This window comes from Canis lupus, chromosome 30 (assembly GCF_003254725.2).
Source record: "Canis lupus dingo isolate Sandy chromosome 30, ASM325472v2, whole genome shotgun sequence".
In the NCBI taxonomy this organism is placed as follows: Eukaryota; Metazoa; Chordata; class Mammalia; order Carnivora; family Canidae; genus Canis; species Canis lupus.
The window spans coordinates 37,635,836-37,650,765 of record NC_064272.1 but is presented as its reverse complement, the minus strand read 5'-3'; the positions used below and the strand labels follow the sequence as shown (position 1 = coordinate 37,650,765).

At 56.0% G+C, this 14,930-nt stretch overlaps 1 protein-coding gene across 6 annotated transcripts in view; it reads right to left on the bottom strand.

Moving 5' to 3' along the window:
- Positions 1-14,930, bottom strand: part of CCDC33 (coiled-coil domain containing 33) — an 88,713-nt gene that overhangs the window by 63,022 nt on the left and 10,761 nt on the right. For all 6 annotated transcript variants that reach the window (XR_004810890.2, XM_025472197.3, XM_025472196.3 and 3 more), the window contains exons 3-4: positions 6,488-6,621; positions 1,912-2,021 (exon numbers count right to left, since the gene is read on the bottom strand). Coding sequence is in view for 5 of the 6 variants with exons in the window: in XM_025472197.3 (XP_025327982.3) it covers positions 1,912-2,021; positions 6,488-6,621 (244 nt within the window). In the remaining variant the exon portion in view is untranslated. The remainder of the gene's footprint in view (positions 1-1,911; positions 2,022-6,487; positions 6,622-14,930) is intronic.

The following is a 14,930-nucleotide window of genomic DNA, read 5'->3' as shown; positions in this document are numbered from 1 at the left end:
TAATTAAAGCTCATGGTCCCCGCGAGCCCTTCCAAGATCAATATAATAAATCTTTCCTTTTCTATTTGAATATTTCATCACCCTCACAAGGACCACTGCCTGACTGCTCTCTTCGTGAAGGTGTGATAACAAGGCCTGTGTTTTGAAGTGGCCAGAGAGCCTGGGTGATGATCGCAGAATCACAGCTAAAGTGCTGAGTCTTCCAGGTGAGTCACTCACTGATCTCTCTGGGCCTTCCTGTCCCTGCCTGTCCCAGGTACCTCATCCAGGCTTAGGGAAGGGGCTTATGGAAGGTAAAGACCCCGAGGCCATGGTTGAGGAGGTGCTTGGAAAGAAGACTGGTGCAGGGCCTGATGGGAAGTGGGGAGGGAAGAAAGGAACAGAACTAACCCAAAGTGAGCACCCACTATGTGTCAGGTACTTTGCTAGGGGCTTGACGCCCATTGTTGCATTTGACTGACCAAATGCATGCTCAATGTCTCTCTAGTTTGCCAACGAGAAGCAGAGACCTAGGGGGTTAAGCAGCTTCCTACGGATATATACTTAGCAAGAGGCAGACCCCCGATAGGAGCCCAGGCAATCCTACACCACATTGTTCTTTACTCCAAACCACAGTAGGGGTCTGGAGTGCACGTTGAAGGGAAAGTAGTGCTTCTGTTCATCTCTGGTCCAGTGCCTAGCACACAGTAGGTACTTACTAAGTACTTGAGCACTGAAAGAGTGAGTTCTCCCTTCCACCAATCAGCACTGGGGAGAGGGAGTCGGTGGGGGAGCTGCCCTGGGGAGCTCAGGCCACGGACTAAGGCACCTGCAGCTCCTCACTCAGGCTCATGCCCAGCTGCCTACTAGAGGGGTGCACTCCAGGGAACACTTTCCTTCCCACATGTCCCAAATTTCCAGGGCCTTCCTCCTGCCAAGGCAGTGTGTGGAGACAGCACAGAAAGAACTGACCTGGGAGACTGTGACCCGGGCTCACCCTCCACTCTGCTACTCATTTGCTCTGTCACCCATGTTGAGAGGATTCCTCTCTCTGGGTCTCCAGCCCTATGTATGCAAAATGTACTTCACCTTGAGGATTAGAGATGGTGTCTAGCTCAGGACCTGGGACATACTAGGTACTCTGTAAATACTGTATTTCTTTGATTTTTAGATATATTCCCACTTTTAACATATGAAATCAGAAAATATCTTTTTTTAAAAAAAATTTTATTTATTTATTAGAGAGAGAGAGAGAGTACATGAGTGAGAGCAGGGATGGAGGGAGAAGCAGATGCCCTGCTGAGAAGGGAGCCCAACATGGGGCTCGATCCTAGGATCCTGGGATCATGACCTGAGCCTAAGGCAGATACTTAACCAAATGAGCCACCTAGGCGCCCCTAGAAAAATATGTTTAACTGGTGTATTCATTTAATGTAGAAGATATTCCATGCTATTGGGCTATTTTACAGAGATGAATTTGGAGAATTCCCAATTCTCATGGAAATCATTCACATCAAAAAAATAAAATAAAAAAAAGGAGGGATCCCTGGGTGGCGCAGCGGTTTGGCGCCTGCCTTTGGCCCAGGGCGTGATCCTGGAGACCCGGGATCGAATCCCACGTCGGGCTCCCGGTGCATGGAGCCTGCTTCTCCCTCTGCCTATGTCTCTGCCTCTCTCTCTCTCACTGTGTGCCTATCATAAATAAATAAAAAAATTAAAAAAATTAAAACAAAACAAAAAAAGGAAATCATTCACATCTACCTGTCAGGAGCTGGGTTTCTTGAGCCTCATATGGCCCAAGACTTGTCATACTGCAGGATGAGCATGGGAAGCTCTGAAGGAATAGCTGGGGGCATCAAGGTGGTTCCCACCTGTTCTCCCCCTACCTGTCTCAGGCCCACATGGGCCCATGGGTCCAGGGCCCTGACTCACCTTCACCAGCTCAAAGTGGTAGGGGTGGAAGACACGTAGGTACTTGATGGGGATTTGGTAGGACAACAGCTCCTCTTTCTTTTTATTGTCTACCACCTTGAGGATCACATCTTAAAAGAGAAAAAAAGAGCACAAGTTCAGGGCTTAGCTGACCAGCATTGCACTCCCAGTAAAGTGAGCCAGTGGGAGGTGAGCATGTAGCTGAGAGCAGGAAGCAGGGGCCATATTAAGGAACCAACATGCAAGTATACACATGTGGGACACACACACACACACACACACACACACACACACACCTTCACAAGCACTGTGTGAGCCCCAGCCCAGAGCAAGTCTCCATGCTCGGTGCGGCTAGGATCCAAAGATGCAACAAAGATGTTCCTGTGGTGCAGAAATACCCAGCCTAAAGATGGGCACACACAGCACGGAGCCCCCGTGGCAACAGACACACATGTGCTAGCACAGAGACACACACAAGCAGGCGTAGCACCCCTTCCTCTTACCAGCTCCTCAGGCAGGGAGCGGAGGGCTTATCTCCCACATGTTGCAAATGTCTCAGTCTCAGTAAGGAAATGTGATCTGCTCAAGAAATCTTTCAATACAAGTATCAACAAAAGTCTACTCCAAGGAAATGAAAACTAGTCTAACACGAAGAACTATGCACCACTTAGAAAACAGCCTCCAAGGAGACTACATTTTGTCATAAAATGCATGAACTTCAGGATGAACTGTGAGGAGAATGCCAATGACCTGGAAATAATCATGGCGATTCTGCTTGGTGAGCACCTGCTGCATGCCAGATATGGGAATGGGTGCTCCTGAGCCATTATTCCAACAAATCCCCACTGCAACCCCTCAAGTATCAATCATACTTGAAAAAATCATACTTTATGATAGTATGATTTTTAAGTTTTTTAAGTATGATACTTAAATCATACTTTAAAAATCTCTGTTTTTAAAATGTTAGTGGGGGGATGCCTGGGTGGCTCAGCAGTTGAGCCTCTGCCTTGGGCTCAGGGTATGACCCCAGGGTCCTGGGATCGAGTCCCACGTCGGGCTCCCTGCATGGAGCCTGCTTCTCCCTCTGCCTGTGTCTCTGCCTCTCTCTCTCTGTGTCTCTCATGAATAAATAAATAAATAAAATCTTAAAAAAAATGTTAGTGGGGCTGAGAGAGGTTAAATAACTTACCACCAACACAGATCTAGTAAATGGCTGATGGGAGAGGTTGGGCTTGTAACCCTGGAGGCATCTTTCCACTCTGGAAGTCCATGGTTTGAGGAGGAAGAGAAAGTGGGGAAGGAGGAAAACGACAGAAGGAGGGAGGAGGAGAGAATAAGGGAGATGGAGGAGGGAAGCATCTAAAAGTTCTGGAGAGGGATCCCTGGGTGGCGCAGCAGTTTGGCGCCTGCCTTTGGCCCAGGGCACAATCCTGGAGACCCGGGATCGAATCCCACGTTGGGCTCCCGGTGCATGGAGCCTGCTTCTCCCTCTGCCTGTGTCTCTGCCTCTCTCTCTCTCTGTGTGACTATCATAGATTAAAATAAATAAAGTTTAAAAAAAATAAATAAAAGTTCTGGAGAAGGATGGGAAGGTCAGGTGTATCTGAGGGAGACGGGAGCAGCCTCTTGCCTCCTGCCTCCTTCTCGAGACAAGGCCGTGTCAGCACCACGGACAGCTGCCGGCCACGCCGGGTCAGCGGGCTGGGAGCCCTGTGTGGCTGGGTCACTTGGAACTGGGTGGGTCATTTGGATGAGCATGTGGTGGCGGAGGAGATGGAAGAGGAGGAGCGTTTGCTAATTACTCTTCCTTCCCCCCCCCCCCCATACCCTGGATACATAGAGAGGGAAAGACACTTGCCAAAGTCCTTTAAGAAGAGCTGGCCATATGGGATCTGTGCCAAAAGGAAAGAAAGGGAAATGGGTACCCAAAAGACTTAAGGTTGCCTTGCAGGACGTAGAGTAAGACAAGGGATTTGAAGAGAGGAGACCTGGGTTCCAGTACGAACACACCGACTTGCTCTGTGGTCTTTAGTCAGTCACTTAACCTCTCTGAGCTCCATGTTCCTGTTCTGCAAAATGTTAATATTTTATAAAGGAAAAACCTTATCCCTCTCCTAATATTGTCGTAGGAAGGGAAATGTGTTTTTCAAGCTATGAAATTCTAAGCAAATGCTCCGTGTAGCTGTCACTATTTTCCTTCTCATTAACCATCTGTAGTGCTCTGTGTACTCACCCAGCCCTGAGCAGAACTGAAAAAACTCAGCTGGAGGATTCCAGTGCTCCCAGCCAAAGCTTCGGCAGTAGCTGTGGAAACTGTAGCCCCTCGTGGCCACTACCCATGGGCCCCAAGTCCCCACATCTGGTCGGAATTTGCTGAGGCTGAAGAAGGGGTATTTGCATTTCCCCCCTACCCCAAGCTCTGTGTGGGCAGCCAGCAGATGAGCTGCAATTGGGGGTAACGGACAGCCACCCCTCCCTGTTCCTGTCTCCATGCTACAAACATGCTTCATCAGCTTCTTCTCTGGGCATTGTGCCCTTCCAGCCTCCCCCTGTTCCCTTTGTGTGGCCAACAAGCCATTTCTGTCACCCCCCTGCTTTGGCCCTGACACGGGTCTGCAACTCCCCTTTGCTTTTCATTAACACCTCCTTGAGCTACCTCCTCCCCTCCCCGCCACCTCTTGGCTTGGCCCATCTCCCCCACCCCCACCACAGACATCACCACAGCAACCGGTTCCAACCAGGTTCCAATGAGCATCCAGCTACTTCAATCTGCAAAGAGGCGCCTGCCAATAGTCCCTGCCTATCCAGGAGGGCTTCCCTACCCTCTTATTCTTTCTGCAGTGCGTGCTGTCCCCCTGTCTGCTGCACAGATGGGCCCCAGGGCCACTGACTCATCATGTCCTTTCCTATAGTCACCCCAAATGTGCAGAGCTCAAGGTGGGATCCCAACCCAGGGATCACTCACCACAACCCCTAACTTCCTGTCAGCCACATAGATGCATGCATACGCGCACACATATACACACAGTACACACACGCGTATTGCCAGGCACACAACACATTGTGACTGCACGTACGTATATGTGACACACAGACACACAAGCCTATGGGCACAGTCACAAGCGTGCACTCCACACACCACATTCACACACACACGAGCCAATAGGTAGGCATTCACAAAGACGTTCACACACAGGCACACACATTCATGTGCATGAAGTCCTAGATAATTTTTCCTCCTCTTCCACATATTATTATTATTTTTTTTAAGATTTTGTTTGACCAAGAGAGAGCGAGAGCGCATGCAAGGGATGCAGCAGAGGGAGAGGGAGAAGCAGGCTCCTCCCTGAGCAGGGAGCCTGACTCAGGGCTCCATCCCAGGACCCTGGGCTCATGACCTGAGCCAAAGGCAGACACCTAACCGACTGAGCCACCCAGGCGCTCCCCTCCTCTTCCACGTATTCTTAATTCACCTCCACAGCCCCACTTATCCCTTTATAGGCAGAAAAATATCCTCTGGCTTGACCCAGAGCTAGCTCCTTCCCCTTTTACTGGTGTGCCTCCTGTGCTTTGTTCCTCTCCTGCTCCCTGGTCTGTAGCAGCTGCTCTCTGTTCTTTGTGAGCAGACAGGAGCTCTAAGTCCTAGTGAGATTTCAAGAGCAGAAGGAAAGCTGGTCCTCTGAGGGGAGCCTGTAGGGAGAAGCACCACCTCAGAGCTTCTTGCTGACGAAGCCTGATGCCAGTGCCCACAGCTTCCTGGCATCTGCCAGTCTCTACTCCTGTGTGCCCAGCCTGAGCTCTCGCCCAACAGCGGAAACCATGAGTGCACACACACGCAACAGGCACCTGGAGATTTTGGTATGAGCCCCACCTTGAAAAACTTAAATTACCTACAGTGTTAGAATTTGCTAAAAGGCAGGACTGGAAATGCTTCTGGGGGTGGGGTGGGGGAGCAAGAACTATCAGGCAGTTTCTAGAAGAGTGCACCTTGCCCTCAGGAAGCACGGGAACACTGCTCTCTGTGACAGTGGGCAGTGCCGGGGAGACAGGGCAGGACGAGGAGCCATTCTAGGGAAGCAGCTCGAACACTGGAACTGCAGTAAGAGCACATGTGCTGATCCCAGGCTTCCCATTTACTGGCTGCCTGAGCTTGAGCCAATAATTGATGTTCCCTGAACCTCAGCGTTCCCACCTAAGCAATGGGAGCAGCATCACTTCTCCCAGGAGGTGTGACTCCAGCGAGCCACGTGTGGGGATGTGCCAGGAAGCTGTAATGTGCTGGTTCAGTGGGAGACGGTAGTAATAACAACCATGAAGATGATAACAGTGGCCATAAAAAGATAAGCTTTCATTGTCTGGAAAATTCATTTATGTGGAACAACTCATTTTTCGAGCAGACTGAGGAGATGAGGCATGACAGTATTATGTGTTTTTTTTTTTTCCTTTAAAGTGCTTTTAACTGAGCCCAAAGAGGTGTTCAGGTGGCTTCCAGCTGAGTTTAGAGGGAGGCTGCCTCGGCCCTGCACCCCTCCCGCGCACACCAGCTGTGTGGGCCCCCACCCCCGCCCCGCCTCACCTTCTCGCCCCGCATCCTCAGCTTGCAGCTCCACTTTGACCGTGTCGCCCCAGATGGGGGCTGTGGTGGGCTCTGAGGTCACAGATGTGACTGCCTTAGCATTCTGGTTCTTCGTGTCCTCCGATGTGGTTTTCCTGGGGAGGGGAGGAGGAGGCTGAGTCAGAGGAAGGATGTCCTGCCAGCCACTCGCCCCTCCTGGACTCACTGTCCATAAATCTGAGCAAAGCGTGGACAAAGAATGAAGAGCTCCCTCCGAGGCAGACACACTCCAGTCATCCCAGGCCCAGGGGACACTGGGACTCTCTCTTCAGCTCCCCTGACTGCCCAGGTGACCACACTGTCTTGCTGACCACCGCTGAGGCCTTCCTGTGGACTTGGGCAGCAGAGGCCAAGGGTGGGGATGGGAGAGGGGATAGATGCCTTGCCTGTCTGACTTCCTGCCCCCTGCCCGGCCCGGCTCCCCAGCAGGCGCCTGTGTGCATAGACTCCCCGTCCTGCCTCTCTCCTTTAGATCCTGTTCAGCGGGAGGAAGTCCCTGGGTAGGGCGGCTGGCTGTGTGGTGCCCGCCTGGCTGGCTTCTCCTTTGACCTTCGCGTCTCTAACCTGCTGGCCCAGGTTCCCCAGGCTCGGCCCAGCTTCCCAGGCTCTGAGCGTCTTTAATGGAGCGCACACATGCTCCTGCCTTCTGCAGCCCTCCCTGCGCCCGGGGCCCTGGGCTGGACACTGGCGTGGGACAGGCCGTGCAAGGTGAGGCGGTAGCTTGGGCCCTCTGCAACCCAGTGCACGCCACAGGGTATCTGAATTAAGTGTCCCTGGGCTCCTGGGCCATCAAACAGTTCAGCGAGTTAATACTTCTTCTGTTGAGGAGGTTATTACGTGGGGCTGTAAATGGCACTGCTACATTAACTGCAGGGATCATCCCAGAGCCTGGAGCAGGGGAGCCACACCAGGGACCTGGGAGGGGGAGGTGCCGTGCACCAGTGGTTTCCTAGGCGGGGAGGCGGGAAGCACAGACGGTGTCCTCACCAGCCTCCGACCCACCCCTGGAGGCCCCCAAGGGGAGTGTGGGAGCGGGCCGTTGGCCCAGGAGCTCAGAGCCAATGTGCCCCACGTGGGAGCTAAACCCGCCTGTGGCCTTCGCAGCCCAGCCTGTCCTCCAGGAAGCCTTCTGGCTCCCCCCCCCCCCCCAGGTCCTCACTGCTTTCTCCGACCTCTGGACCTGAGGGACCTAGCAGCCTGGATCTTTGCTCCCCGCTCGCCTACTGGATGCCTGCGGGCAACCATTCTCGCCAGTCCTGTCTCCAAAATCCCTCTGCTTCAGCTGACAGCCAGTGTGGCCTGGTGATGACAACAGGGTCCCTGGAGTTCCAAAATCCCAGCTCTGCCCCTTAGTGGCTGTGTGACTTTGGCAAGGTCTTGCTGTGCTTCGCTTCCCTCATCTGTGAAAATGGGGCTGGTAACGCAGGGCCATTGTGGGCAGGGAATGCATTTGTATGTGTAAGTACATGGCCATGTTAATAGTAATGATCATCATCACTTTAATTGCTTTTGGCCTGGTGTCCCCCCATTTTGACCCCCAGTCTGGATCTACCACTGTGGGGGGGTGTCTCTGGCTGCTGTGACCATGGTATGGAGTCCCCGAGAGAGCACCGGCATCAGGGACCCACACAACTGGTCTGAGCCCACAGTTGCCTCTTGACCGGGCCACCTGCCCTCTCTGGGCCTCAGTGTCCTGCTCTGTCAGGGCACCCTCCCTCCCAGGGTGGTTACATGGACCAGGAAGAAAGGCCCCAGTTCATGTTATTCCTTCATTTGTGAAACAAGATGGATGTTTCTCAAAGGTCACTGACCCAGAGCGGCCTGGCAGGGGCTGGGAGCCCTGCAGGAGGGCTAAGACGAGGAGCACCAGGAGCTCGCATCTCCCAGACACCAGGCCTCCCCACACCTGGCTCGGGGCTGTGTGGGAGCCTGCCAGGCTGGAGAGGAGAAGGCATCAAGGCTGGGAGGCACTGGAGCTCCCTTCCTTCCAACTTGGTGACCTCTGCTCCCTAAGGGGAGCAATCTGAGCCCTCCTCCCGCCACCCTGTGCCTTACATTCTGTGTAAAGACGAAATCAACCCTCTGCACTGCAAACATCCAACCTGCTCCTGCATGAGCATCTGGTGTGTGTGTCCCTGGGCGCTTGCCAGTGGCCAGAGCAGACAGACACAGCGGTAAGCAGGGGACTCAAGTCACCAGCAGTGCAGTGACAGCAGGTCAGGTTGGAAGCCAGGACCTGTACTTGCCAGCCTGTCTTCCACCATCCCGAGGTGCTCAGCCTCTTGTTCCCTCCCCTTCTCTCACAAGCTCCTGGGCTTCTGGCAGGAGGGCTTCCAGGTAGCAAGAGATGGGGGTCGGCAACAGACAAGGCCAAGGGAGAGGGCTGGTGCTGACTCTGCTCAGCCTAGGAGGGGGTAAGCGAGCATCTCTTTCCTCCCTTCCCCCAAGACACACATCAAAGAGGTCTGCAGGGGCAAGGTGAGTGGGGGAAAATAACTTAGGAGGGGTGAGGCTCCAGGGGAAGGAGGGAGGCTTTTAGCAGGTGGAGGAAGGCCGTCAGGGTAATGGCTTCTCCTGGCACAGCTGACTCCTGTAGGCCTTGATGCTATTCTAGAAACTGGAGATCTCGAGGGGTGAAGGGGGCTGGCTCACCCCTTGCTCCTAGTCCCCAATCTGTACCCTGAGCTGGGTATGTGGGAGGCTGGGTTCTAGGACGCCCAGCCCCTGATGGGGCTTAGGTCTCCCAGGGCAGTTTCTGAGCCCAGGGGCCCCTTCAGGACCTGCACCCGCATGGCCCAGCTGCAAGAGCAGGATCCTGCCTCCCGTCCCTAATGCCCTGGCCTGGCTGTAGCACACAGGCCCTGGGGGAGCTGCCTGGTGCTGCCTGCTGTCCTGGGGCTCAGACTTAATCCAGCCATGGGGGGCGGGCAGTCACACCAGGATGGAACTGGAGTTGGGTTCAGAGGCACAGTTGAGCAATCCTGGTCCCTAGGCTGTGGGGTGGGGGTGGGGGGGAGGACCCTCTCTCTACCAGGCCCATCCCCCAGCACACTCCTCCCAGTCAGGAGGCTCTGGGGCTCCCACCCAAGCAAGAGGATGGGATTGAGGCCCAAGCACATCTGGGAGCAGGAAGGAAGAAGATGGATTTTGCTTTCCTTCTTGGGGCTGTAATTAAGGGAGGTGCATGGTCTGGTCCCCAGGGGCTGCAGCCGTCAGGGAGGTGAGCGGTGGGGAAGCATGGGGCACTGATGGGGAGAGTGCAAGCTCCCCAGCCACTCCCCATACCCATCCTCTGGAAGGCCAGCTAGAGCACACCTGTGTGTGCCATTGTCCTGCCTGCGGGAAGTTTCCCCTGATCAGTACCCCCGCCTCCTCGGGTTCCCCTCCACCAGCACAAGCAGGTGTGTGCGTGCATGGAGACTTGCTTACACAGACACACAGGCTTCCCCCAGGAGGTCTGGGTGCCACACGTGATACCCCTCTCCACACCCACGGTGTGCCAGCCCTCAAGCTGCCTCCTAGGTCTCTAAGACCCCCCACCCCTGCACTTGCCCTCCCTGTCTGCTTGGTCTCCCACACTCCCCAAGGTATGGAGCAAGAACAGCTGTCAAGGTCTGGCCGCCTGCAGGGCAAGGCTTTGGAAGCCCAGGATGCGGACCCCCTGGCTTGTCCTGAGGGTTGATCCCAGGGCAGCCCCTAGAAGAGCAAGGGGAAGGGGAGGACTCCAACGGGGGTCTGTTCTGGCTGCTGGGGTCCTAGCTAGGCAGGACTCTGAATCCTGAAAGACCAGAGGGATGTTCCCAGGAGCCTCGAGGAAGGAGGTAGGCAGGCAGAACCAGGAGGGACAGAGGTTAGAAGCTTTAGGTGGATGGATGGTAGAAGAAGATGTCTTGCCGTCTTTTGACCTGATCCTTCACAGTCCTACTGCTTGCTCACCTGGGAAACTTAGAGAAGGTGAGGAAACTGGTTCAGATTGAGAGTCCTCCAGGCCAGGTGCAGGTATGTCATGATTGGGCCCCATTCTGTCCTGAGACGTCAGGGCAATTCCCCTCTACCTGTACCCTCTCCGCTGGCCTCTGTGCCGGCAAGGCCAGCCTCCCCATCCCCCGGAAGCCTAAGAGGCAGCCAGACTCCCAGGCACAGACCTACTTCCATCCCTGGAAGGCACAGAAAAACCCAATGACCTGTCTCCTGCCCGGGAGCCCAGCCTCACGCAACAGGGGTAGGAAGGGAGACTCGGCCCCTGCGGAGACGGTCACCTGAACGGGGTGGTCAAAGGCTGGATTCTTGGGTTTGTGACCCTGCCGGGGCTGGACTAGGGAGGCAAGGCTTCTTGGAGGATGCAGGGCTTGCAGAGATGGAGAGGAGGACCTTTCCAATTGGAGGATGGGGCCTGAGGCTGAGGGAGGCCTGAGCAGTCTGAGGGGCAGGTGCGGGGAGGGCACGGCTGGCTCATCCAGGGTCCGTGTGCTGGGAGCATGGGCTGGGGGAGTCAGAGGAGTGAGGCTTGTGGGCTCCTTCTCCAGCCCTCTTCTCTCCATACTCATGTGCATTGTCCTCTGAGGCCAGCAGGAAGGAGGGCAAAACCCTGCCCTCCCCTGGCCTTGGCCCAGCTCCCCTGGGATTGCCGGGCCAGAAGACGCGGCCAGGGCTCCACAAAGAGGAGCGAGGATTCCAGGCAGGGATGTCCGCCTCGCACTTGTCCTGTGAACCACAGCCCGACGTCATCATTGGCGCCCACCCGGTGGGTGCCCCTCCCCCAGCCCCCAGAGCAGCTGGTTCTTGTGGGCTCTGAGCTCTTGGGAGGCTGCCACTTTAGGCAAGAGCAGGACTGGTCTCCTTAGCAAAGCAATGGCTCTCATCCTGGGTTTCATTTATTAATTGGACTCTAATGAACCATCACTAATTGCTGATGGTGCTACACCACTACAGGTGGGCCCCGATTGAGGGAAGAGCTGACTCTGGAGCCCTGGAGGCCAGCCAGCTCCCCTTCCACGTGGGCGCGGCTGCTCCCCTCTGCCCGTCCTGCAGCCAGTGGGGTCTGCTCTGGAGACCAGAAACGAGGCGTTCCCAGGCACTCTGGGATGAGCACCCCGGCAGAGGGGACAGGTTTTCTACAAAACAAGAATGCTGCTCCCCACCTTCCTACCCATACATAGGTCATCTGAAACAATCCCACTGTTCTCAAGGAAGACCCGCACGGTCCACCGTGTACCCCTCTCCGTGCTCAGGGAGGCAGCAGGGCAGGGGTATTCTCTCCACACAACCCAGGGGAAACCTCAGCCCACGGAATTCTGTGATGGGTGCAAAGCCAGACTCCAGGCCCAGCCTGTCGGGCATTGTCTGCCGAGGCGGGGGTGGGGGTGGGGGGCCAAGAGCTATCTGCTAGCCTTGGGAGTGTCCAGCTGTGGTCCACTCTGTGGCCTAGCTTGGTAAGGGGGCTCGAGAACCATCTTCTTGGGCAAACGGAAGAGGGTCCAGCTGTTAGGCCGCACCATGGCCCTACAGGGCAGAATGACAGTCCCTTGGTGAGGTATAGGCCTGGGTGAAACAGCCCTGCTTGGGAGGCCTCGCTCTCATTCATGATGGATTACTCTGAACACCCCCTCTCTTGTGGATGCTGTCTTCGGGAGGAGGAATGTGAGCAGACATAGAGGTGAACTTCCCAACCTCAGGGGAGTGACCTGAATCATTCTGATTCTTGTTTCTGGCTTAACTTGCATGGCATTCAGTCCAAGGTCTGGGTCTGGCATCTCAGACACAGAGCCTGTCTCCTGCCCCCTTCCAGAAGAGACCAGCCTTCCCCAAGGGGTCCCGATGCCCAGGGGTCTGGAGCCTGCTCAGCTGCCTTCTGCCTTGGGAGACTGTGGGCAAAGGATGAGTGAGTGTGATCTGTTTAGAGCACGGCCCCTCCCACCCTGGACTGTGACAGTGAGCTCCTCACACGCAGGGACTTTCCACTGCGGGAACTGTTTCCAGTTCCCACCTGGGCACAGTGGGACCCAGCAAATGCTTGTTGAACGAGCGAAGGGGTGGCAGACATTTGGGTCCTCACACGGGGACAGAGGCAGCCCTTCCTGTCCAGCTCTGCTAGGCCAGCCCCTGGCCCAGGCTGTTGAGACCCTAGTCTATTTTTTTTAAAAAGATTTTATTTATTTACTCATGAGAGACACACAGAGAGAGAGGCAGAGACACAGGCAGAGGGAGAAGCAGGCTCCTTGCAGGGAGCCCAACGTGGGACTTGATCCCAGGACCCCGGGGTCACAACCTGAACGCAAGGCAGACGCTCACCCACTGAGCCACCCGGGTGTCCTGTGTTGGAACCTGTTCTAAATCAGGGCAGCTTCTCAGTACGGCCTCAGGAGCAGCTCTTGGGCTGGGAGGGGGCCTCAGGTCTCAAGTTCTAGCCCAAGAGCATGTCCTCAAAAGGAGGGAAGCAGAGCTCAGCTGTGGAGACTGAGCCCCCCAAGGCCCTGGGGCCCCGGGGCCCAATCCTGGGTCTGGTTCTCCTGGCTACACTGACCATCCCAAGGGCCCCCGCTCACAGTCACAGGCTGGCCCCAGGCCCTGCTACTCCAGCCCCCAGAGCACCCTGGCATGTGCCCGGCACTTCCCGCAGGCCCCAGAGCTGCCCGAAAGTCAGACAATGAGTGATGAGGGAGGGAGATGCAGGACAACCAGCCTTTCTGCTCACGTAGGGCCAGCAGCGGATCTGTCCCCACCTTTGTTTGGGAGCAGCCACAGCCTGCCCTCCCCAGGGATAAAACCCCATAGGCTCCTGAGCACCTCCGGGCCCGTCACGCTGAAGGCCAGATGGATTGACGCTCGGGCTCACAGGCTGTGCTTTCAGCCCCGGCCCCGCTGCCTACCAGCTTTGTGGTTCATCCTTTAAACATCTCTGAGCTCAGCTCCTCCACGTAATTGTGTTCCACACCTCACAGGTTTCTGGAGGGTCGGTGAACCCCAGCTGTTGGCGGGGCGGGGGGCGGGAGGTGACAAGGCCAGTCTGGGGAAGGCTGAGTGTGAGTCTGAGGTGGAGTGTACACTGGCAGGTGCGTCCGTGGGGCTGGAGCCCAGGAGAGAGGCCTGGGCTGGATCTAGACATTCCTGGGCCTTGGGGATGGGGCCTGGGGCTCGCCTGGGAGGAGGAAGATCTCCTCTCCTCCCAGGGGAGCAGAGGTCCAGGGAGAAGCCAAGGACTGGGCAGGGAGCACCAACACGTCCAGGGTATAGGGAGGGAGGATGCCACACAGGAGTGGCCCAAGGGAGAAGAGGGCATCAGGAGAGGCTTGTCCTAGAAACGAAGAAAGAGGGGGCTTCAGGAAGGGGGGGGTGTCTGGGAGTCCTGTAGAGAGAACGGGCATCCGCGGGGAGACCAGCGGCCCCAGGCAGAAGAGGATGCTGGGGAAGCGGGATGCTGAGGTTGAGTCGGGCGGGCCCGGGGTTCGGGGGGGCAGACGTGAGGGGAGGCCCGAGGAGTCAGCTGAGCCCAGATGTCTGGGCTTCATGTAAAAACTAGCTGATTGCACTCCACAATCTGGATTTCTGGCTTCTCATGAGAAGTGGAAAGGGCGGGCAACCGAAGCCTGCATTCCTCCAGGCGCAACCTGCGTGCGGACCAGGCGCTCCTCTGAAGACGCCTCCTGCTTGGGCCCGCACAGCCAGTCGCTGCTTTGAGCATCTGCGGAGCTGGCTCCTTCTGCCTGAAGGCACTGACTCGTCACCCCCGGGGCCCTCCTCTGATGGAAGCTCAGTGTGTGCAGAGGCTGGGAGGAGACATAAAGAGGGACAGCACTAGGGCAGGAGGAGCCCAACTGGAAGCAAGCCCCGGCTCCCCGCCCAGTGGCTTGTCTCCCTCTTTGACAGATGCCAGACCGTGCAGCACCTGACCTGGAAGCCCGCGGTGGGAGGCCAGCGGGACAGCAGCCAGACAAAGCCCAGAGGGAGGACCCAGCCTCTGGCCACTTGCGATGTCCCGGGAGAAGGAGGGGCCCTGTCAGCAGCTGTGCCCATGCTCAGAAATAAGCAGATGAGACAGCCTGTGCATAATGCAGTGAGGACACCAGGAGGGTCCCCCGGGGCCTGCCTCATGGCCTGAAATCTTCCCATTAGAACTTGCTTCTCTTGGTCAGCACTGCCCTGCTGGGCTGCTCGCCAGGATTCGGGTGTCTCTGGGGAAGGGCTCTTGCTTTTTGGGTCTGAATAAGGGTCTCAAGTGTGAGAAGACCTCAGGGCCCTGCACGTCGGTGATAGGGGAATATCTGGAAAGTCCTTGTGGCTTCAGTCTGGCTGGTGGGGTTCTCAGGCAGCCCCCCCCCTTTTAATCTCTGGTACCAGCTGTGTTTACAGCTCTGGGATACGGGGATGTTCTCACTGAACAAAAATTCTGAGGCTCTGAGCCTCG